This window comes from Grammomys surdaster, unplaced genomic scaffold (assembly GCF_004785775.1).
Source record: "Grammomys surdaster isolate TR1022 unplaced genomic scaffold, NIH_TR_1.0 724, whole genome shotgun sequence".
Taxonomy (NCBI): domain Eukaryota; kingdom Metazoa; phylum Chordata; class Mammalia; order Rodentia; family Muridae; genus Grammomys; species Grammomys surdaster.
This window is the reverse complement of record NW_021605143.1, coordinates 224,945-248,523: the sequence shown is the minus strand read 5'-3', so window position 1 is coordinate 248,523 and position 23,579 is coordinate 224,945. Positions and strand designations below refer to the sequence as shown.

Below are 23,579 nucleotides of genomic sequence, written 5' to 3'. Positions count from 1 at the left end.
TATGTGTGTATGTGTGTGTATGTATGTGTATATGTGTGTATGTGTGTGTATGTATGTGTATATGTGTGTATATGTGTGTATGTGTATATATGTGTATATGTGTTCATGTGTGTATGTGTGTGTATGTGTGTGTACGTGTGTTTATATGTATACGTGTGTGTATGTGTATATGTGTGTGTGTATATGTGTGTATGTGTATATGTGTGTGTATGTGTGTATATGTGTGTATGTGTATATATGTGTGTATGTGTGTGTATGTGTATATGTGTGTGTATGTGTGTGTATGTGTGTATGTGTATATATGTGTGTATGTGTGTATGTGTATATGTGTGTATATGTGTGTATGTGTATATATATGTGTGTATGTGTGTGTGTATGTGTGTGTTTTCCTTCTCTCCTCTCTTCTCCTCTCCTCTCTCTTCCCCTCCCCTCTTCTGTTTTTCTTAGTCCAGGCTGGTCTATCTCAGCCTCCCAAATGCTGGATTCCATGGAGGTATTTCTATTTCTGGCTATGATGTGTTTTCCTTCGTAGATGCTAAGCTATGCAGTTTAGGTTTTGTGGTGGTTTGAAGATGCTTGGCCCAGGGAGTGGCATAATCGGAGGTGTGACTCAAGAATGAAGATGGAAGAGAAAGTTGCTGGACTTGAGCAGCTTCAGGAGTGAGGAGGGTGGATCCTCTGTGTAGAGAAGGAGGCTGTTGGAGTAGCTGGGAGCCAAGGATCTTCCTGCTAGGGTCCTTGTGCATGGGAAATAGTGGCCAGGAGGTTAGAAGGTGGCTGTGGGCTGTGTGAGTAGCCACAGCTGAGGGAGCAAGGCATGTACAACCTTGGAGGATATTTTAAAGTTACTCCGGTAGCTAGACTCAGAGAGACAAAACGCTGCATTTTCTCTTGTATTTGAAATTCAGATTTATGATTGTGTATGCGTGTGTAACGTGTGAGAGTGTAAGTGTGCGTAATCCAGGAATCTAGAAAGGGAATCAACAGGGTGTCTTTGTTTGCTTCCTGCAGCTGTGATAAACACTGACCCAAAGCAATTTGAGGAGAAAAGGGTTTATTTCAGTTTCTAGGCCACACGGCATCCATCAGTGAGGGAAGCCAGGGTATGAGATTGAAGCAGGGACCTGGAGGCAGGAACCCTGGCACAGGGACGGAAGCAGAGACCATGGAGGAATGCTACTTACTAGCTTGATTTCCCTGGCCTGCTGAGTTTTAATATGTCCCAGGCCCCTCTGTTCATGGATGGCACCACCCAGAGGACACGGCTTCAGGAATCCCACTTCATTCAGGAATCCAGACAATGCCCCACAGACTTGTACACAGGCCAACTTGACAGAGGCAGCTCCTCAATGGAGAATCCCTCTTCCCAGCTGTGTCTAGGTTTGTGTTAAGTTGACAAAAATTAGATATGAGATAGGGTAATGGGAAACAAGCTAAGAAAGGTGGGGGGACATCTGGGTGAAGAGAGAGAACCTGCTGAAGGTGGGAGGTGACATGAAAGGGCAGTGGGTGAGGGGTGGTGACATGGGAGAAGGTGTGGGGGAGGGTCAACATGAGAAGAGAGTGCAATGATACACACGTATGAAGAAACCCATCACTATGCAGGCAGAGCAAAAGAATCATTAAGATAAATAAGACCACACAAGTTTTGCAGCAGATATGTAAAGATTAAAAACTTGCAGCAGTTAAGAGCGCCAGGTGCTCTTCCAGAGAACCTGGGATTCGATTCCCAGCACCCACGTGCCAGACCAGATGTCTTAGTCAGGGTTTTTCTATTCTTGCACAAACATCATGACCAAGAAGCAAGTTGGGGAGGAAAGGGTTTATTCAGCTTACACTTCCACATTGCTGTTCATCACCAAAGGAAGTCAGGACAGGAACTCAGGCAGGTCAGGAAGCAGGAGCTGATGCAGAAGCCATGGAGGGGTGTTACTTATTGGCTTGCTTCCCCTGGCTTACTCAGTTTGCTTTCTTATAGAACCCAAGACTACCAGCCCAGGGATGGCACCACCCACAATGGGCCCTCCCGCCTTGATCACTAATTGAGAAAATGCCTTACAGCAGTCTCATGGAGGCATTTGTCAACTAAGGCTTCTTTCTCTGTGATAACTTCTGTTTGTGTCAAGTTGACACACAAAACCAGCCAGTACGCCACATCAGCTGTAACTCCAGCCTCAGAAGATTTGACCTCCTCATCTGGCCTCCTGGGTACTTCATATATGTGACCGCATGCACATATATGCAGGTAAAACATCCATATACATAAAAACCAATTGATGAATTAAAAATTTGAAAACTTAGCATAGAAAGGATGCATTAATGTCATTAAACGGCAATCCACTGAGTGCTGCCGTGCTGGTTTGAAAGAGATATTCCCTGTAAGTCCTACCCATTTGAATGCTTGGTCTGCAGCTGATAGCTGTTTGGGGAGACTTAAGAGGTGTGTGACCTTGGAGGAGGAAGTCTGTCACTGGGACAGGCTTTGGGGTTTCAAGACTGTTTCCTGCTTGTAGTTCAGGATGTGAGACTTCAGCTGCTGGCGCCACCTCCTGCTGCCTGTTGCCTCTGCCCACCACCATGGACTCTCACCCTTTGGAACTATTAGCTGCAGAATAAACACTTTCTTCTGTAAGTTGCCTTTTAACACAGTGATCGAGCTGTAACTAATGTAGCAGCTAGCTCAACTCATCCTAGGGCTCCCTGTTGGCTCGCACTTAGGTTTCCAGTTTTCCCTGAGCATAAGACAATACAGAAGGGACCATTGTGTACATGTGCAGTTCTTGTGAGCACCAGGAAAAGAAGAAGCCTGAGCAGAATGACTTAATCAAGGGCAGATGGATTTGTCTTACTTATTCATGTAAAGTCTGATGACCGTATTTTTAAAAGATTTTTTTATCTTATGTGTATATGTGATTGCCTGCATGTATTTGTGTGTGTGTGTGTGTGTGTGTGTGTGTGTGCATGGCTGGTGTCTATGGAGGCTACAGGAGAGTGTCAGATCTTCTGGAATTGGAGTTGCAGATGGTTACAAGCCTCCATGTGGATGCTGGGAAAGAAACTCCAGCCTTATGCAAGAGCATTCAGTGCTCTTGAGCATGGAGCCATTTCTCCAGCCCTGGCTGATGTCTTTTTAATTCTGAGATCTTTTTTTGCCAACTTTCCCTTCAAGAGGAGGTGATAATCAATAATCCCAGCAGCACAGCACAAGACTGGAGGTTTCAGTCTTTAATGGTTTGACAGGCACAAAAAGGTTTTGTTTGTTTGTTTGTTTGTTTCTGAGACAGAATCTTGCTATGCAACTTTGGGTGGTCGTCAGCTTACCAGCCTTCACTGTCAGCTTCCGTCTTGCTGGGGTCATGGGCATGTGTCACCATGCCTGGCCTGGCTTTGTGCTTCTATTCTTTTTTTTTAACCCCAGTTTGAGAGGTGCTGAGCAGTCCTTCATATTTGCAAGTAATTTTCTTTCTTACAATTTTATTTACTTTATATATCATTTATTTATTTTGTATATGTATATGTACATGTGTATATGTATGTGTAGGTATGTATGTGTGATTATGTGTATGTATGTGTACATGTGCATACACGCATGTGTATGTATATGTATGTACATATGTGTGTATATGTGTATGCATGTGTATGTGTGTGTACATATGTGTATGTATGAGTGTATGTATGTATGTATGTATATGTGTGTATGTGTACATGTGTGTATATGTATGTGTACATGTGTGTATATGTATGTGTGTATGTGTACGTGTATGTGTGTACATGTGTGTATGTGTACATGTGTGTGTATGTATGTGTGTATGTGTACATGTATGTGTGTGTACATGCAGACGCCTTCAGGTACTCACAGAGGCTGATGGTATTGGATCCCTGAGTTGCAAGAAGATGTGAACCACCTGACGTCAGTCTGGGAACTTTGCTCTTAATCATGGATCCATCTCTCCTGTCTCCACATGGTCATCATCATCACCATTACCGTTATTTTTTTCAAGTAATCTACTGTTTCCAACTATTAGGGTTTAACTTTTAGCTTTTCCAAATTTTAGCTGTGGGAATTTGGGCAAGTGACTTAAATTCTCTTTTTTTGTGTGTGACTTAAATTCTTTGTGTCTCAATGTATTCTCTTCAGATGGAGACAATATCTGGGTTTGGTAACATGTCTATAATTCTAGCACTTGGGAAGCTGGGACAGGGCCCGTCACAAAAAGTGGAGGAGTACAATACACTTCTGTGTCATAGGTTATATCATACAGACAAAATGGTTCAGTGGGTTAAGCCAGCACACGCACAGAAGGTACCATGTAACAGCAGTCCACATTCTTCATGTCTGTCATGTTCTTCTGGATGGTGGTGTACAGTCAGGAGAGTAGGCTGTGGTCTGTCACATCCTTCTCAGCCTGTGTCTCTCAGTTCCTCTGCAAGTGTTATGCTCTTATGCTCTGTGCTGAAGTTTTTGTGTGCCACTATTAGAGATTGAGCATAGGTCCCCATACATGCTCGTAAAGTACTCTGCAGGCATCCAGGTCAGGATTGGTGGAATCAGGTAGGACTAAGAGTCTGGGGTCACTGCTATTGGTGGTTAGGTTCCAGAGGATGCTTAGCATAATGGCCAAGAGAATCAGAGAACAAGCAAAGTTTATACTTGATATGGGTTAGTGTGAATGAGTGTGAGTGTGTGAGTAATGTGTGTGCATGTGTATGTGTGTGAATGTGTAAGTGTGTGGTATATGTGTATGTGTGTGAGTGTGTATGTATGTGTGTGTAAGTGTGTATGGTATATGTGTGAGTGAGTGTGCGGTATGTATGAGTGTGTGGTGTGTGCATGTATGTGAGTATGTGTGTGGTTGTGTGGTGTATGTGTGTGGATGTGTGTGTAAGTGTGTGTGGTATGTGTGTGAGTGAGTGTGTGTGTATGGTATGTGTATGTAGTGTGTGCATGTATGTGAATGTGTGTGTGATATGTGTGAGTGTGTGGTGTGTGCATGTATGTGAATGTGTATGTGTGTGTAAGTGTGTGTGGTATCTGTGTGAGTGTGTGTGAGGTATGTGTATGTGGTGTGTGCATGTATGTGAATATGTGTGTGATATGTGTGAGTGTGTGGTGTGTACATGTATGTGAATGTGTATGTGTGTGAGAGTGAGTATGTAAGTGTGAGTGTGTGGTGTGTGCATGTATGTGAATGTGTGTGTGAGAGAGTGAGTATGTAAGTGTGAGTGTGTGGTGTGTGCATGTATGTGAATGTGTGTGTGATATGTGTTGAGTGTGTGGTGTGTGCATGTATGTGAATGTGTATGTGTGTGAGTGTGAGTATGTGAGTGTGTGGTATGTGTAGTACATGTATGTGTGATTGTGTGTGTGAGTGTGTATGTATGTGTATGTAAGTGTGTGTGAATGTGTATGTAAAGTGTGTGTGGTATGTTTGAGTGTGTGGTGTGTATCCATGTATGTGTGTATGTGTGTGGTATGTGTATGTGTGTGAGTATGTGGGGTGTGTGTGTGTGAATGTATGTAGCAGAATGTTGTCACTGAGTTAGACAGAAGACAATGGAGGCATTTGTGGGGCCAAGGCAGAATCTAGGAGTTAGTCTCTGAGGTGTGTTTGGGGACGGAGGGGGCTGGGACTTGGTTCAGATGAACCACTAGACTGCAAACTCCTTTGGGGCAGGAATTTGATGGGAGGTGTCAGGGGCTGGCAGCCCTCTGTGAAACACTTCAAAGGATATTTGTGTGTGTGTGTGTGTGCGTGTGTGTGTGTGTGTGTGTGTGTGTTGCCTCCACCTGGCACTGAGTGGCCTCTCAGGTTGGTCTAGGAATGTAGGGGCCGGAAGAATCTAGCTAGCGCTGGAGTTTTAAAGAATGTTCCAGGGAGGGGTAAGAGGCCCAGGGCAGATGTGGGGTAGGCTCAGGAATGAGGAAGCATGTCTCCCGGCTGTGTGGTGGTTATAGGGGGCTGAGGTCTTTTGTCTTTCGAAGTGTGAGTCCCAGCTCTCAGTAGACACGCACCCTGAAGGAGCTGTGGCGGAGGGGGCTGTGACTCCAGGCCAGAGCACTAGCTCTGCCCTGCTGGAACTCTTCTCAACCCAGTTGGAGAACAGGAGGGAGCTCTTGGTGTGGGTGGGACACAAGTTGGGGATGGGTGGCAGGGGCTGTAGCAGGAGGTCGTGTGGGGTTCAGAGGGGGACAAAGGACTGAGGAAGAACCTTGGGTAGGGAGTCTCCTTGCAAGCTTAGGGGTTTCTACCTGAAAAGGCAAAGCAGGAAGAACATTCCATTCCCACCCTCCCCCCACCTAGGATGCACCTAAAGGACCAGGGGGCTCACTTCATGGGGCCAGAGGTGGGCTAAAGGCTGACCAAGTGAGTCTGGGAAAACGGGAGCATTCAGAGGAGCACTGAGCACAGGTTACCACAGAGGCCAGATTTAGTTGATTTCCTTCTCAGGCGGCTGGCTCGGCGGCCTAGTGGATTTGTAAGCAGGAAAATGAGGCAGAGCGGGAGGAGCGTCTGGATGTGAATGGGAGACAGGACACACACATGTGCATTACAAACGTGTTCAGTTGTGAATCCAGACCCCTACGCACAGACTGCACTCATATCTACTCACACTGGTGTGTCTAGGGGTGTGAGGGCACAGAAGGGTACGCTCAGGCATCCCAGGAACCCATACAGTAGTTTGAGGAGGGGGTGAGAAAAGCCCTCTGAACTTGGATGGTGGGGAGGGTGCACTTACTGAAACAGCCCATCTCAGGGAGGCTCCTCACAGGCCAGGTTACTCCAGAACTGAGTTGAGCTCTCCAGGAGCTCTGCTGGGAGAGAGAGTCCTAGAATGCCTTGGGCTTCCCCAGCCGGTGGGTGAGAGGTTTCTACTTTCTCAGCAGGAGCTGTAGTTTGTCTGGCATTTCCTTTTGTAGCACTTGGCTTTCCTGCTGGCCTCAGGAATCTAGGTATTCACTCCCCAGGCCTGCTCCAAGAAGCCTTCCCCTGTCAATTGTAAGGTGGTCTCTTTGCGGTCCAGAGATTTCTGGACTGTGGGGATTTTGGGCGACTTGCCCGAAGTGCGGGGTGTCTCACGATGGCGTCTCGGCCTCCTGCAGACACTTCCTAAGTGGACAGGGAGCCTTGGGCGGCGGCTGGGGGCGGCGCAAGGGCAGAAGGCAGGCGGACAGGAGGGCCCTGGCGGCAGAGAAAGGTGGCCAGCGGCCAGCCCCGCCCTGTCCCCACCTGTGTGCGCTCAGCCTCCGCCCCGAACGGAGGGATAAAAGATCGCAGACTGCCTGAGGTCAGGGAGTTCGCACCGCTCCTCTCCTCATCCAGCCAGCCGCGTCCAGCCGCTATGTCCATCCACTTCAGCTCTCGCTCCACTGCCTACCCAGGCCGCGGGGCTCAGGTGCGCCTAAGCTCGGGCCGCGCCTCCTTTGGCAGCAGGAGCCTCTATGGCCTGGGCACATCCAGACCTCGTGTGGCCGTGCACTCTGCTTATGGGGGCCCGATGGGCCCCGGCATCCGAGAGATCACCATCAATCAGAGCTTGCTGGCGCCGCTGAGTGTGGACATCGACCCCACCATCCAGCAGGTGCGCCAGGAGGAGCATGAGCAGATCAAGACCCTCAACAACAAATTCGCCTCCTTCATCGACAAGGTGAGGCCGACGTGACCCAGCCCCAGTCATACCCTAGCTGTTCTTTCCGGCCACGCCCTGCCCTGGGAGGCTGGTGTGGATCTCTTTCCTCCTGCTTCTTCGGTGGGCTCTTTGTCGTTCCTCTCCTTACATCCTCCTTTAGTCCCTAAGCTCCTCTTCTCCAACAACTGGCCTTGGGCCCTTCCCTTTCCTCAAGGACTCAAGAATTGTCACTCACGTTCTCTCACCCCAGCTTCCTTAGTTGACTGAGATCTCTGGGGCTTTAGAGCCGCTTTGTTGCATGTGTGAGGCTGGGAACTCTGGAGGCCAAGGCCAGCAGTTAGTTCTTTGCTGACTGGGTCCCCTTCAACGGGAGGAGGTTGTGGGGAGTCAGGAATGGGGTGGGATGACTCTTCCTTTCCCGATGAGAGAATGATGCTTCTGAGGTAGATGCTGAGAATAGAGGAGGCCAAGAGAGGCTTTTGCCCTACTTACCTGCCTGTTCCTCCACCTTCCTTTGTTGGTAGGAGGTGAGGTGACCTCTGCCTTTGCAGATGGCTCTGTGGGAGCTAGGGACTTGGTTGAGGGGACCCTGGATAGGAGCCCCTTCGAAGGTATGCTCTCTGGCTGTCCATTCCGGCCATAAATGGGCATCTAGGGATGAGAGGCAGATTTGAGTCTTATAGAAGGGCGCTCAGGGGAGCTGAGGCCGGCAGTCTTGCCTCTGGCTAGGGCCCAATCCACTGCCTCAGTATCTCCCTTCCAGTCTTCCTGCCTGTACTGTTCTGCCCCAGAAATCCTTAAAAGAAGCCTCCAGGCTGCTCTAGACCTGCTTCCTGCCTTGATGTTGAGCCGTACCATCCTAACCCAGCTCCTGGTTCCTCAGGCTGCTGGTTTCAAGGCGGCCTTTCTTGCCTCCTACCTTCAGGCTGAGGAAAGAGGAAGGAGAGAAGATACTGAGGAAAAAAGAAAAATTCTAGCATGGAAGGAGGGGGCAGTCCAGTCAGTCCCCTAATACCCTCTCACCCCCAGCTTCAGAGAAGAAAGGGGTTATTTAAAGGGCAGAGGTAGAGAATACCATTGAAGCAGAATTGGCTAGAAACCCTGTGCACCACAAAACCAAGCTCACCTACTCCATGGCTTACACTTGAAACAGGGTCCTAGAGATGAGTGGGTGAGCACTGGAGACCAGCTGGTGGGCACACCGGCTCTGCTGCACAGCAGTTCCAGACTTTTCAACATCTGTGGTGGTATAGTCTGGCCCCTCAGGTGCTCCCTCTTCCACACCCCTCTAGGTACGCTTCCTGGAACAGCAGAACAAGATGCTGGAGACCAAGTGGGCTCTGCTGCAGGAGCAGAAGTCAGCCAAGAGCAACCAGCTTCCCCGCATCTTCGAGGCCCAGATTGCAGGATTGAGGCAGCAGCTCGAGGCACTGCAGCTGGACGGGGGCCGTCTGGAGGTGGAACTTAGGAGCATGCAGGATGTGGTGGAAGATTTCAAGAATAAGTAATGTCCCTGGTGCCTCATGGAGGATCCCAGCCCCCAAACAGCGTGCCTCTTACTCACATACACTCTGCAAGTGTCCCTGGTTCAGAGGTCAGAGTGCATGGCTGCTCAGTGCTAGAACGGTCTGAGCGATGGCCTGTGCTGACACAAGTCCCTGCCTCACCTCTCCTTCTTTCCCCCAGGGGCTGTTGCCAGGACATTCTGGTCATTTTTTCCCCCAGCTTAGTCAGAACTAACCTGTCTACCTTGTCAGTGCTGGTTCCTTTTTTGGTGCCTGACTAAGACCCTAGGCACTATGAGTAGAAGGTGTCCCATGATAGGAATGCTTCAGATCTTAGAGCCCTCACAGACTATTCTAGAACAGCCTTTTCTCCCCCCATGCAGATGGAGAATTGGAAACCAGACTGATGTGTTTATAAAAAGATAAAGAGATATAGAATATGTTCTATAGGTGTGTGGTGAGGTATGGGGGAAGGGGATGTCTCAGTGGGCCCATGCTGAGGAATCCCTTCCCCCTGAGGGACCAGCCACATGACATAGTATAGAATAGAGTTTATTCAGGGCATGGGGAGGGGAGTTAAGAGGGTAGTAGAGGCAGAGAAAGGCAGAGAGAGGGAGAGAGTAGAGAAATAGAGACCTGCCATGAGCATGTGGAGAGATGTGGAGAGACTGGGGGGGGGGGGAAGGGGGGAGGGAGAAGGGGACAGAGGAGGAGCAAGAAAGCAAGAGATCAAGAGGTGGGGAGAGGGCAAGCAGCCCCTTTTATAGTGGGCCAGGCCTATCTGGCTGTTGCCAGGTGACTGTGGGGAGGAGTTTCCACAGAATGCTAGCTAACACAGACAGTCTATGGGACTTAGTCAAAAATCACATAGGAATCACAAGGTCACAGGAAACTTGGTCTTGAAGTTGGGTCCCTAATTCCCAGGAGGGACCAACAAGCTGATGTGAGAAGGAAAGACACAGATGGGGCTGATGGTTTTTCATGACACAGCAGGGCTCAGGGCAGATCAGGGACAGAACCACCAGAGACAGGAAGCCTGGGATTTGTGGGCACCTTTGAATGTCCCCGGAACTCTTTCTTTTCACTGAACAGAAAGCAAAGCCTAAGAGCTGGGCCCCACCCTGGCCCCCCTGCCCCTGGGCACTGGGGACAGCTAGTGTGCTCTGTGTGTGGTTGTGTGACTAAGAGGGACTAGGCATACCAGCTCTGACTGGAGGAGAACAAACAGGACCTCTGGGGAGTGTCTCCCACCAGCTGCTTCCCTTGGGCAAAAGTCAACAGACAATCTCATAGCAGGTGGAACCAGACAGGTGCAGGACAAGAGGATTCTGGGTAGCCAGCCAGTCAGCCCCTGTTGTCAGGTACTCAGCCCACACCCAGCCCCCCTGCACCTCGGAGCAGCTGCTTCTGTGGATGAATAAGGAAGGGACAGCAGGCACAGGGGAGGGGAATGGTTCTCCTGAGAGCCCAAGCCTGTCACTTGGAGCCCAGGAGCCCAGCACCAAGGTGGAGCTTCAGAGAGCCTTGCAGATGTAGCCTCTGTGGAGCTGAAGTACCACTCTGGATGTGTGAATGTCCCAAGCCTGGCTCCTGGTTGGCATCCTGCTTTCTACCAAAGCTGTTCAGTCTACTTCCCTCCAGTCTCAGCAGGCTCAGTGTACTTCATCCGAGTTCTACTTCGTCCCCAACCTCCCATATTCTTAAAATTTCTTTTGATTCTCCACATACACACTGGACCAGGCAATGCATACTCTTCCCTTTTGCTCTGTTTGCAGAGATCCTCCCAAAGCCAGGTGCCAGCTCCTTCAGAGGAAGGATTCTGGGAGAAAGATGCAGGCTATGCCATCTAGCATGGCCTGGTTCCTCAGGACTTCATGTGATCTGTCCTGATTCAACCAGCTTCTCCCCCTTGAGCTCTCTCTTCACGCCTCAGGGGTGGGCCTACCTAGTGGTCTGGCACAGGCAGTCGTGTCAGCTGTGGGGAGTTAAGCCAGGGTTGTCCCTTTGCAGTACAGTGGCCTGGGCAGGTGACTTGCCTCTGTGTTTTCAGCTTTGACAATTACAGTACTGTGTTGTGGGGCTGTTGGGAGGGGGGTGTGAGTTATCCTACAGGAAGTGCACACCAGCGCGGGCTCCGTAAAACAGCTCCTAAGCATGGCTAGGCTAGCTCTCCCTATCAGTAGCTGCAGCCTTTGGCTTTTAACTCAGACACATTTCCCAAGCCCCTTCCCTCCACGCTGAGACTCTAACCCCTGCTTTCTGAGGCTGAGTGTGTCACTGAGGCTAGTGTTATGTTTGAGTGTTTGGAGGCTAAGCTGTGTGTCACATCCTCCCCTGCTGCAGGTACGAAGAGGAAATCAACCGCCGCACGGCTGCTGAGAATGAGTTTGTGTTGCTGAAGAAGGTGAGGGGCAGAGGTGTTGGAGGGCCGTCTCACACACAGGATGGGACCCAGGGCTTTACCACAGGACTAGGTCTGTGGTCAAGGCCTGTCTTGAATTAACCAGGGAGTGATAAGCTTGGGGAAGTCTCAAAGCCACACCAGAGCAGCATAGCCTGTGTTCACATGCTGTGTGTTCATGTGTGCTTATGTGTGTCTCTGTGTATGTGTGTATGTGAGTGTGTGTGTATGTGTGTGTATGTGTGTGCCCATGTTAATGTGTGTCTCTATGTGTATGTGTGTATGCATGTGTGTCTGTATGTGTATGAATGTGCATGTTTGTATGTATGTGTGTCTATATGTGTGTGTATGTATATGTGTGTCTCTCTATGTGTATGCCTCTGTGAGTATGTCTCTGTGTATATGTGTGTATATGCATGTGTGTGTCTGTGTGTATATGTGTGTGCATGTTGGTATGTCTGTGTGTATCTGTATGCCTCTGTGAGTATGTCTGTCTTTGTGTGTATGTATATGTGTGTCTGTATGTGTGTATATATGTGTGTATGTGTGTCTATATGTGTATGTTGTATATGTGTGTCTCTATATGTATGTGTGGTTGTATGTACCTCTGTGTGAGTGTGTGTATGTGTGTGTCTCTGTGTGTATCTCTGTGTGTATGTGTGTGTGTATGTATGTATGTGTGTATGTGTGTCTATATATGTGTGTGTTGTATGTGTGTGTCTCTGTGTGTATGTGTGCTTACATGTGCCTCTGTGTGAGTGTGTATATATGTGTCTTTGTGTGTATGTGTGTGTGTATGTATGTATGTATGTATGTCTATATGTGTGAGTGTATGTTGTATGTGTGTGTGCATGCACCTGTGCATATATATATATATCTGGTGACAGAATAGAGTTGTTTCCAGAACTTTAAGATTAGAACTAAGACCAGAAGATGGAAGTTTGATAGCAACGTCTTAGGCTCACAAAAGGAAGTGCCCACTAGGGGTCAGAACATTTGATTCCAGACCCCATGGCTCCTGGGTGGCCTCAGATGATTCCAGCGTGAACAATAAACTATCTTGAAGCAGATGAGCTCTTGAACCCTGGAGATACACAAGTGGCTTCTGGAAAAGGAGCATCTTTGGGGGTTTTGTGCTACCTGCCAGTTAGAATTCCGAGTCCAAACTGTCTCATCAAGCAGATCTGTATTCCAGGCTCTGTTGCAGGCAGAATGGGGTCTTGAAGACTCATGAGTCTTACAAGAAAGGGTAGGTCGGGCAGAGAGTGTGAAGGCTATGTGTGGCAATGTGAAGTGTATGTGAAGTGTATGTGAAGAATGTGTCTACACATTCTTCATTGCCAGCTTGACTGAATTTAGAATCACCCAGGAGTTGGATGTGGTAGTACATACCTTTAATTCCAGTCCTTGGCAGGCACAGGTGGAAGACTGCTGCATGAGACCAGCATGGACTACATAGTGCATTCCAGGCCAGCCAGGGCTACATAGTGAGACCTGCTTTTCAGTTATATCACTATTAATCACTTGTAAGATTGGTGAGGCGTACCTTTGGGTGTCTTCAGAGAGGGCTGACTGAGGGAGGACCATCTGCCTTGAATACAGATGACACCATCTGATGGATGGGCTAGGGCCCTGGGCAGAGAGGAGAGAGAGAGAGAGAGAGAGAGAGGGAGGGAGAGAGGGAGTGAAAAAGGAAGGGAGAGAGAAAGGAGAGGGAGAGAGGGGAAGGGAGAGAGAAGAGGGAGAGAGGAGAGAGAAAGAGAGGGAGAGAGAGGGAAAGAGAGGGAAAGAGAGGGAGACAGACAGATACACGCAGACAGGGACACAGACAGACAGACAGATAGACACACACAGAGACAGGGAGCGAAAGGGAGAGGGAGACAGACAGATACACATGCAGAGACAGAGACACAGATGGACAGACAGATAGATAGACACAGAGAGAGAGAGACAGGGAGAAGGGGGGAGAGAGGGAGAGAGAGGGAGAGAGAGGGAAAGAGAAACAGAGACAGACAAACTGACGGATAGACTCACAGAGAGAGAAGGGGAGGGAGGGAGAGAGGGAGAGACGGAGAGACAGACACAGAGAGAGAGACAGGGAGAGAGAAAAACACACACATAGAGGAAGAGAGAGACAGAGATAGAGAGACAGAGAGACAGAGAAACAGATACACCACACACACACACACACACACACACACACAGAGAGAGAGAGAGAGAGAGAGAGAGAGAGAGAGAGAGAGAGAGAGAGAGAGAGAATACAGAATTCCCTCTTTTGGTCAGCCATGACACGAGCTGCTTGCTCTTTTGGGCTTTCTTTGCTGGGACTTCCGAGATCTGGAGCTTAAACAAGTCTTTCCACCCTTACTTGTTTCTGTCGGGCATTTTGGTCACAGTGATACAAATGCACTCAGAGACCCTAGTTCTCAGCTGGGCTTTACCTGTGGCTCACCCGCCTTAGAGTCACCCAGTGATTCAGTAAAGCAGGCCAGTAGCTCATCCTTAGAGGCCGAAGGGAGTCTGAATGATTGATGCTGTGCTCGCATAGACTGAGAAGTCAAGGCTTTCAGTGTGGACGTAACTTGTTTTAGGTCACACAGCCGCTGTGGCTGAGTCAGGATTGTGTTCACGTCACGAAGCCTTTGGGAGTTGGGCCCATGTTTGGTTTGGGGCTCAGGTTCTTTGGGCTGCAGCTGTCGGTCCTGGGGAATGCATGGAAATTGTCACCCATCCAGCAAGCAATCTGGAGAGCTAGGGTGGAAGCATCTGGGGAAGCAGGGACATTTTGTCCTGAAAACTTGGGGCAGGATTGGCTAACTTGCCATCATTTCCGCTGACTGTTTTCTATCTTGAGGACTCGGTGTCACTCTGTCCTGTCTCTCTACCCCAGGATGTGGATGCCGCTTACACGAACAAAGTGGAGTTGGAGGCCAAGGCGGATAGTCTGCAGGACGAGATCAACTTCCTCAAGACCCTTCATGAGACAGTGAGTTCCAGGGTGGGTGGCGTGTCTCCTAGCCTGAGGAAGGGATAACAGTGGATGCCATCTGGCATCTAGCCTTGGAAAGGAGGTATGACAGCATCATCTGACAGCATCATCCGACAGGGGTTCAACTGGGACAGGGTACCAAATGCTTCTTTGGTCTCTCAGGTGTAGTCTTTACGGGATCATCCAGCCGTTCTTAGATCTAGAGCTGGTGCCTACATGCATGTTGCTGTCAGGAGTGGGGACCTTTAGGCTGTCCATGCAATCAAGCTCAGGGACAGTCTTCCCATCTTTGCTTGTGTTATGTATACATAGCTGGCTATATGCATTTAAATATAAAACTACATTCTATACGACACGGTCTCTTCTCATCGTGAAAGTAGTTCTTACCCATTGCAAATAATACACAAAATCAAGTCATAAAATTGACAACAGGTTAATTAATAAACCATGTCTGTATTTACCTGTTTTGGATCGCCGTGCACCTGTATGTGTGCATACGCACGCGGACGTGCGTCCACATGTGTTTTGAGATAGAATCTGATTGTTTCACCCAGACTGACTTTGAACTCATTATATAGCCTACACTGACCTCAAACTTAGGATCTTTTAGCCTGAGCCCCTCCAGGGCTGGGATTAGAGATGTGAGCCACCATGACTGGCTAAAATACGTACTCTAAGAAAATCAGTCCCGTGTTTCAGGTGACAGCATACTGCAGACATGCTTGCCTGCCTGTAAACACAGCTCTACTCCTGTTTCCAAGTCTGCAGAGTGTGCCATCACATGGAGGAATAAGAATGGGTTCAGCGTCCCCACTGGCTCCTGTCACGTTAGACGTGTACCCTGACAAGACCATATTGTCTCTTTATCTCTTTTAACCCTACTAGACCTTGATATTGAGATGCTGGCAGCCAGAGTGGGCAGAACTATTTGGCATGTGCTAGGTTTGTCCATGTGTGTCCATTGTGCTCCCTTAAGCTTGAGTTCATTCCACTGTGGTCTGGGAACAGGGATAGATCGTGTCCTAGGCATGCAGCCCAATGTCCTGTCTGGTTCCTGCAGGAGTTAGCAGAGCTGCAGTCGCAGATCTCAGACACATCTGTGGTGCTGTCCATGGACAACAGCCGCTCCCTGGACTTGGATAGCATCATCGCTGACGTCAAAGCTCAGTATGAGGAGATGGCCAACCATAGCCGGGCAGAGGCTGAAGCCTGGTACCAGACCAAGGTATGTGACTATCTGGGGTATCTTTCCTCCTTCTGCTAGGCTCTGGGTGGCTGCTACCTTTTTCCTTGCTTTGTCCCCAGCCTTCAGGACCTGGCAGACACCAATGGCCAAGGCCATTGTATACTCTGGAGTTCAGTGACAAGGCTAGCCCCTGCCTTAGGTGAGAGCCCAGGCTGATGGGGCACAGGAAGAGGAACCAGGCACACACTGATCGACGATATTCAGTTTCATAGTGATGATCAGGCAGGAGTGGGTGGAGTGTTAAATGTCCTCCACACACTTAATCCACAGAACATCCCTTTTATGTGTGCAATGCTGTAATCGTCGTTCTAAACACGAGGAAGCAGGCACAGAGAGGCTGAGCGAGTTTCCAGCTCTTCACAGGTAGTCTGTGGAAGAGCAAGGGACTAGATCCTGAAGTCTAGTGTTCCAGGCCCAGGAGACTTAATTGTTACTACACAGTCAGAACAGCTGAGAGCAAACTGCTAAAGAAATGGGAGAGACACCGGAGGAACCTAAAAGTCAGGTTTGAAGGGAGCATAGGACATGGATCCCTGTAGCATGCATGGGTAAAAACACAGGCTTGGATTCATGCTCTGAGATTCTGACAGGTGGGGGGTAGGTCAGACTGTGCTGAGATGACAGTCTTGGGGGTGTGTGGATGTGGGTGGGGTTGGGTGGTGGTGGTGGCTGGGAGGCACTATCCTTTCCTGGGAATGCAGGCTAGGAGGGGCTTTCTGTGGCTGGGGAGAGGGCCTAGTGGCTGGCAGTGATGGTTCACCCTGCCGTAACCATGTTCACGGCCTTTCAGTTTGAGACACTCCAGGCCCAGGCTGGGAAGCACGGGGAAGACCTCCGCAACACCCGGAATGAGATTGCGGAGATGAACCGCTCCATCCAGAGGGTGCAGGCAGAGATTGACACCTTGAAGAACCAGGTGGGAACCCGCTCTCCTGCTGCCTTGTTCCATCCTGCTGCCGGTGGGAAGCAGCTAGTCGAGTCAGGGTCAGAGTGAGTCTGGGATACCCTGAGCCCGAGTGGGTACAGCTCACATCTCAGATTCTCAGTGAGACCTACAGGTGGAGTGATTTTGGCCAGACTCTGGCTTAGGACTGAATCTGGTAAGAGTCATGGTTGGGCATGGAGCCTGTGGAAGGGACCTCCGGCTGCCTGCCTCGGGCTCACTATGATGCTGAGCACTCTGCCTCTAGCTCTTGTGCTCACAGCACACCTATCAGAAGTCCATGCATGTCCCACCCCTGTCTTCACTCTGGACAACACCCCTCCTCCTTATGCTCAGGCCACGGTAGCCTGCTTCCTGAATCTTGCTTTTACTATTCATGTTACAAAGCCTTTCAATCCAGCTGGCATATGATTCTCCCAGCTCTGCCTGTGGCAGTTGCTTTCTCATCCCTGGGATTTAGGACCAGAGTCCTCTTGTGGATGTTGGCTTCTTTAAACACCCAGCATCACACCAACAGCCTATCTGAAGTTCTTTGAAGCACCTTCCACTGCCTGGAGGGTTTGAGTTTATTATTAAGGTACTGGCAGTTTTCACTTGGCTGGAATTGCACACCCCTTGAGAGCAGAAGCCATCTGTCTGGCTCACCGGTCTTGTCTTCTGGAACCTGTCACACCATAGGGACGAAAGTCTCAGAGCAGAGGCTGAGAGCACACGAAGGTTGGAAGTCAGAATTGGGGGATGTTGATGAGGGAAGGCTCCCCTAAGCCCTGGCGGAGATGCTTAGGACAGTCCAGCCTGAGCAGGTCTGCAATGGGGGTGAGCAGGTGATGCCTGTGGCAGCTTTAGCAAACTTATTTCACTGAGCTGTAATAGGGATCTGGGGATGATTTACCCAGAAGTCCCTCAGCCCTGTAGGCTGGTTTATACGCAAGGGTGGCTGGTTGTACACAAGCCTCTGGCTTGGATGTAGCACAGTTAGTAGCCCCATAGTGAAACAGTCCAGACTCTTGGCCAGGACAGGAGGCTCAGAAGAATGAGGGTGCTTTCTCAAACCTTGTCATCTTCACCACATTCATAAGTAAGCACCTTCACGTGCTTTTACTCAGATGGCTATCACAACTGCGGGCCTCAAGGGGCCGAAGGGTCTCCAGACGCAGTTGGCTGGCCCTGGACCAGGGGACATTAGTGTGAGAGGAATCCATAGAGCGGTGCCCATGGAGCAGAGATGTAGAAACTACAGCTGAGAGAAGACCCTAGGGTGGAGAGGGGTCCTTGCTGAGGGTGGAGAAGCTCTTGGCTGGGGTGTAGGGGATGGGAGGGTGAGACTACTCTTGTTAGTGCCTGCGTTAGCCAGCTCTCTACCTGTGTGGAAAAAAATGCCTGAGAACCAACTTAGAGGCGAAAAAGAGTTATTTTGGTTCAGGTTTTAGCGCCCAATCGCTGAGCAGAATTGCATTGAGTGAGTGGCTATGCAGAACATCATGGTTTGTGTGTGGACAGAGAGAAGGATCAGTGTTCCTAACGTCCCTTCATGGACACATCCCCAGTGACCTCAGTTCCATCCACCAGGGTTGTCCACTAAAGGTCCTACCTCCCCCCAATAAACACTGTCATCTGGGACCAGACCCTCAACACATGGGCTTTTGTGACACAATCAAGACCCAAACTACAGGAACACCCAAAGCAGGGGCAACTGCAATGTTCATGGCAGACCCCAGCCCATGGGAGCTATGTCACCTTGCCCCAACCCACATGATACAGTCTCTGATCCCAGCCTTCTATTTGGACTACTCACACATGCTTCCTGTTTTATCTTATTTTTTAAAAAATACCTTTTAATTAAAATGTAATTACATCATTTCCTCCTTCCAATGTCTCCCATGTTCCTGCCCATTCCCTCTTAAAGTACTGGTTCCCATTTTAGAGATGGCATCTGGTCCTGTTCTCTGCTGGCATCTGTGACACAACCAGGATCTCATGGCCTTGGAGCTCTAGCGAGGAGTGGGCAGGTGCTAGGGTTTGTAAACTGTAGAAATATCGATTTAGAACATGGTGTGTTCTAAGAATCTTTGCATCTCTCTCTCTCTTTTTTTATGTATATAAATACTCTATCTGCATGCCAGAAGGGGACATCAGATCTCATTATAGATGGTCATGAACCACCATGTGGTTGCTGGGAATTGAACTCAAGACGTCTGGAACAGCAGTCAGTGCTCTTAATCGCTGAGCCATCTCTCCAGCCCCACCTCTCTCTCTCTCTCTGACTTTTAAAATTATAATTAGGCTCATGCTTATCCACTTTATTTCATGTGTATGAGGGTCATGCTTACATGTAGGTATGTGTATCACACATATCCTAAGACTGGCCTTTTGGACAGTTGTGAATGTCTACGTGGGTTCTGGGAAATTGAACCTGAGTCCTTTGTAAGAACAAATACTCTTAACCACTGAGCCATCTCTCTAGCCTGACTTTGTGTGCCTTATCTTAACCTCACAGTAATCCTATGGAATAGATGCTGTGACCGTTACTATTTTAGAAAGAGGAGACTTTGGCTTGAAGGGGTTAATTCACCCAAGGCTACATCACTAGAAAGTGGCAGAGCCAGCACCAGACCCTGAGCATTGGACCTCGTATCCTTGTGTCTAACCTTCAGCTTTCTTCCCTGGTATTTGGGGGAGTAGGCAGGGCCACTAAAGCCATCTTAGCGAGATGGGCAGGTGCTTGCTGCAGAATGGGTTGGTAGGAAGGTAGTGCTCAGTTGGTCTCTCATCTTATGGCTTCACTACTGCCCACAGCGTGCCAAGCTAGAGTCCAGCATCGCCGAGGCTGAGGAACAAGGGGAGCTGGCACTCAAGGATGCTCATGCCAAGCAGGGGGAGCTGGAGGCTGCTCTGCAGAAGGCCAAACAGGACGTGGCCAGGCTGCTGCGCGAGTACCAGGAGCTCATGAACACCAAGCTGGCCCTGGACATTGAGATCGCCACCTACCGCAAACTGCTGGAGGGCGAGGAGAGCCGGTGAGAGATACAAGCTAGCCAGGAGGTCCTGGGGGTCGGCGAGGTCTGTCTTTGTTATTGATAGATAGATCTACAGGCATCTCCTAGGTGCCTCTCCTCTGCAGGGCATAGGGTGAGAGGGACAAGGTGCAGACTACTTATGATTGCTTCTTATCCCCGTAGAAAATATCCTCCTAGAACAGTAGTTCTCAACCTTCCTAAAGCTGTGAGCTTGAAATACAGTTCTTCACGTTGTGGTGACACCCCCAACCATAAAGTTACTTTCGTTGCCACTTCATAACTGTAATTTTGCTACTACTGTTACGAGTCATAATATAAATATCTGATATGCAGGATACCTGATATGTGACCCCTGGGAATGGGTGCTTTGAGTCCCAAAAGTTCATGACCCACAGGCTGAGAACCACTGTTCTAGAAGGAGAAAGGCCACGTGTTAAGTCCCTTTTCAAATGGGGTCATTAAGCAGGGTTTTTAAGAAATAGTTTATTTCTTGGTATAGGTATGTGTAAGTGTGTGTTTGGCACATGCGTCTGGTGTGTACACACCCGTGCGCGCACAGGTTCCCACATCCAAGCTGATGCTTTGAGGACAGAGGAGGATGTCAGTGTCCTGCTCCGTGTCTGCCTTATTTCGAGAGAGGATCTCTTACTGAACCTGGAGATCAGCTGGTGGCTAGCCAGCTCCCATAATCCTCCTGTCTCCCAGCTGCTCCCTCATAGCACTGCGGTCACAGGGATGTGCGCGGCCACACCTGGCTTTTTATTTCTGAGGATTCAGATTCAGGTCCTCGTGCTTGCTCAGCAAGTGCTCTTACTCACTGAGCTGTCTCCGCAGCTCCTAGCAGGGCTCTTTTAGTTCTCAGCATGTATTCAGGAAGGCAGGTCAGGAGCATTGCCTCCAGGGTCTACAGAGGGACACTGTGGTTCAATTAACCAAGGGACAGGGTAGTATGCAGTTGAAGCCTGCTGATTCCTGGCTATAGACATCCACAGGGTACACAGACACCCACAGTGCTAGGCTGCTTTTCATGACTAACTGGGCTAACCATGTGGCACTCAGTGAGTGCACAGTCACCTGCAGTGATAGCAGGGTTTGGCAGGGGCTGGGCTGGCTTCCTTTGGGACAAAGCACTTTGGTCTGAGACTGGTTTTGCTCTTACTCCTGCAGTGGCAGCTTTCCTCTGCTGACATACAAGGCTGTGCCCTGGGGATGGTTAGAATTTGGAGAAGCAAAGGCATGGGAGTAGACTTGTTAGTCTTCACTTGTTAGAACCCAGCATAGAGTCAGATAATATGTAAGCCATGTTTCTGCCCTCAGGGAGAAAGTGCATACACGGTGGAGATAAAACACCTGCAAAGGGAGAGTGTTTATAGACCAGGAACCTGCACTTCAACATCATCATCATCATCATAATTATTTTAAACATCTATTTACTTGCACTTAAAAAAATCCTAATTTAAAAATACCATTTAGTGTGTGTCTTGTGTGTGTGTGTATGTGTGTGTGTGCTACAGTGTGTCTGTGTGTGTAGTTCAGAGGAGAACTTTTAGGAGTAGATTTTCTCCCTCCGCCATGTAATTGAACTTAGGTTGTCAGACTTGGTAGGCACGCTCCCTTACTTGCAGAGTTATCTCCTTGGCCCCAGGAACTCGCATTTTTTTAAATGCTAAGTTTAATGGGGAAACCTTTCTTTTCTGAGCATTATTCTTGAGCTGTGTGTGTTTAGGTAAAGAGGAATGGAATGGATAGGAAGGTAGGAAGGTGTTGGGACAGGAGTGGGGTGTGTTGGCGCAGAAAGCCTTGGTGATAGGAGGAAGTGAAAAACGTGGCTGAGGGTGCAGGTCAGGTGTAGAAGAGAGTCTGTGTACCCTATTAAGTATAATTTATTACACTATTTATAAGTACTTTTATTTACCTCCATGGCTTCTTTGTGGGGACGGCAAGCTGACTGCCACACAGGCAGTTGCATCTGAGACACCTCTCTCTGAACCTTCTTCCTACCCATATGGGGCCATGATTCTTGATCTTTCCTGTTTTAAATCCCTCAACCCCTTCAGTGATTCCTGGGCATATCAGGGACTGTGTGACTCTGAAGCTTTTGTAATTGTTACCCAGTTTATAACCTTCGAGATACAATGTTGCAAATATGGTCACAAAATCAACACATGCACAGAATTAGAAAGGAAAAATCAACTCAGTCACTGTAACCTGGACATTAGATCGATTCCCACTGAGCCCTTTTAGACAGTACACTGGACATTCTGACTTGGAATCACTTCGTGATGATGTCCTGATCTTGACTACTTCATCTTCTAGCAATTTCTACCATTTGACCCAGCATCCTGGAACCATCCAAAAAAACCTATCTCTTCTTCCCTCCTCAGTTTGAGCTGCTGAAGCCAGTCAGTCCTCAGCATAAGGTGTCTCTTCCCTGAACCAGGCAAATTGAACCCCAAGGCCAAGAGCTTGGTGACAATGGGACTCTGAGTCACCAGACAAACACACCCAGCTGTCTCAGACAGATTTTTAATTTCCACTGCAAGACCTGTTTCAGGCCCACGGGCTTCTGAAAGCCACCCCGCCTGCTCCCACCCTTTCAGTCCTGGCTGGGGCTGAAGTTAATCAGTCAACAATTCATTAATTAGTTCAGCACCTATTAAGTAATTGTTAATTCCAGGCCTCATGCTAGGGGGCTGGACACAGGAGTCTGCAGGCAACAGCCCATTTTGAGAGCTTCTGGTGAGGAAAGGCAGAGCCACTCACAAACAATAAGCACGACAACGGTTTCCCAAGTCCTAGGTGCTCAGGGCTTGTAGAGAAATTGAGTGCAATGTATCAGTCTTCACAAACAGACCTGGCACCTTGGTTCTGGAGGTAGGACCAATTTAGAGGCGGAACATGAAGGACTTTGGTACATGTCATATAGTTGGCTGGGAAAGGGGTCTCTCAGGTGTTTTCAAACGAGACTAAGGGTGATCTGGGAACAAGGAGGGAGGAATGGACATTTTGCTTGATGGCTGGAAGCTGGTGGCCAGGGGTGCTAGCTCAGCACTGAGGTAAGAGTCACTTTCACGGATCTGTCCTCTGCTCCACAGGTTGTCCGGAGATGGAATAGGACCTGTGAACATCTGTAAGTTCTCGGCCACACCTTGAACTGTGTAGACTTAGCTGGGTCCCTAGTAGGGTAGACTGGCCCAAAGGCCCAGCTTGTGCTTCTGGGAGCCCCCTCCCCCAACTCCATACACAGTTCTGACAGATTCCACTGAATTCACATCCACCCAGCTCAGTGGCCCAGAGCAAGATGGCAGGGGTGGGGTTAGTGGGAAGCCAGGTGAGAGAAGGCTTTGAGCCCTTGTCACTATCAGAAGTTTCTTTTGGGCTGCTGGGGGCTGGCTGTTAGAGAGGGGAGGCAGATCGAGGAGAGGGCAGCTGTGGTGGGAAGGTGGATAGGAAAAGGGTGGGTTCCCTGGGTAGGAGAGTGCATACTAACAGATCCTTTCCTCTTCCAGCTGTTGTGAATTCCACTGGGAGCAACAGCAGCAGGCTTATTTTCGGGGGAACCATGGGAAGCAACGCTCTGAGCTTTAGTGGGGGACCCGGAGCTCTCAGGGCCTATTCCATCAAAACCACGTCTACCACCCGCAGAGGCACCCACAACTGAGCAATAAAACCAAGCTGTGGGCTTGGAGAGACCCCATATCCCTTTGCCCACATATAGAAAGACCCCCTCCTGCCTCAAGTCCCTGTCCTGAACCTGGAAGATGGTCTGAAACTGCTGTTGGTTTTAATAAAGGGCTTCTCTGAGAGAGCTGCATCGGCTAGCTAGGAGTGGTGTGTACAGGGAACAGA

At 49.2% G+C, this 23,579-nt stretch overlaps 1 protein-coding gene across 1 annotated transcript; it reads left to right on the top strand.

The window, feature by feature from the left end:
• The first annotated feature begins 7,277 nt into the window (after positions 1–7,277).
• On the top strand, positions 7,278–23,551 carry LOC114633638 (keratin, type II cytoskeletal 7). The gene is made up of 9 exons (XM_028782214.1): positions 7,278–7,647; positions 8,922–9,133; positions 11,478–11,538; positions 14,426–14,521; positions 15,585–15,749; positions 16,561–16,686; positions 19,510–19,730; positions 22,826–22,860; positions 23,240–23,551. The coding sequence occupies exons 1-9, from the start codon at positions 7,342–7,344 to the stop codon at positions 23,389–23,391; spliced, it is 1,374 nt and encodes a 457-aa protein (XP_028638047.1). The 5' UTR covers positions 7,278–7,341; the 3' UTR covers positions 23,392–23,551.
• The last annotated feature ends 28 nt before the right edge of the window (positions 23,552–23,579 follow it).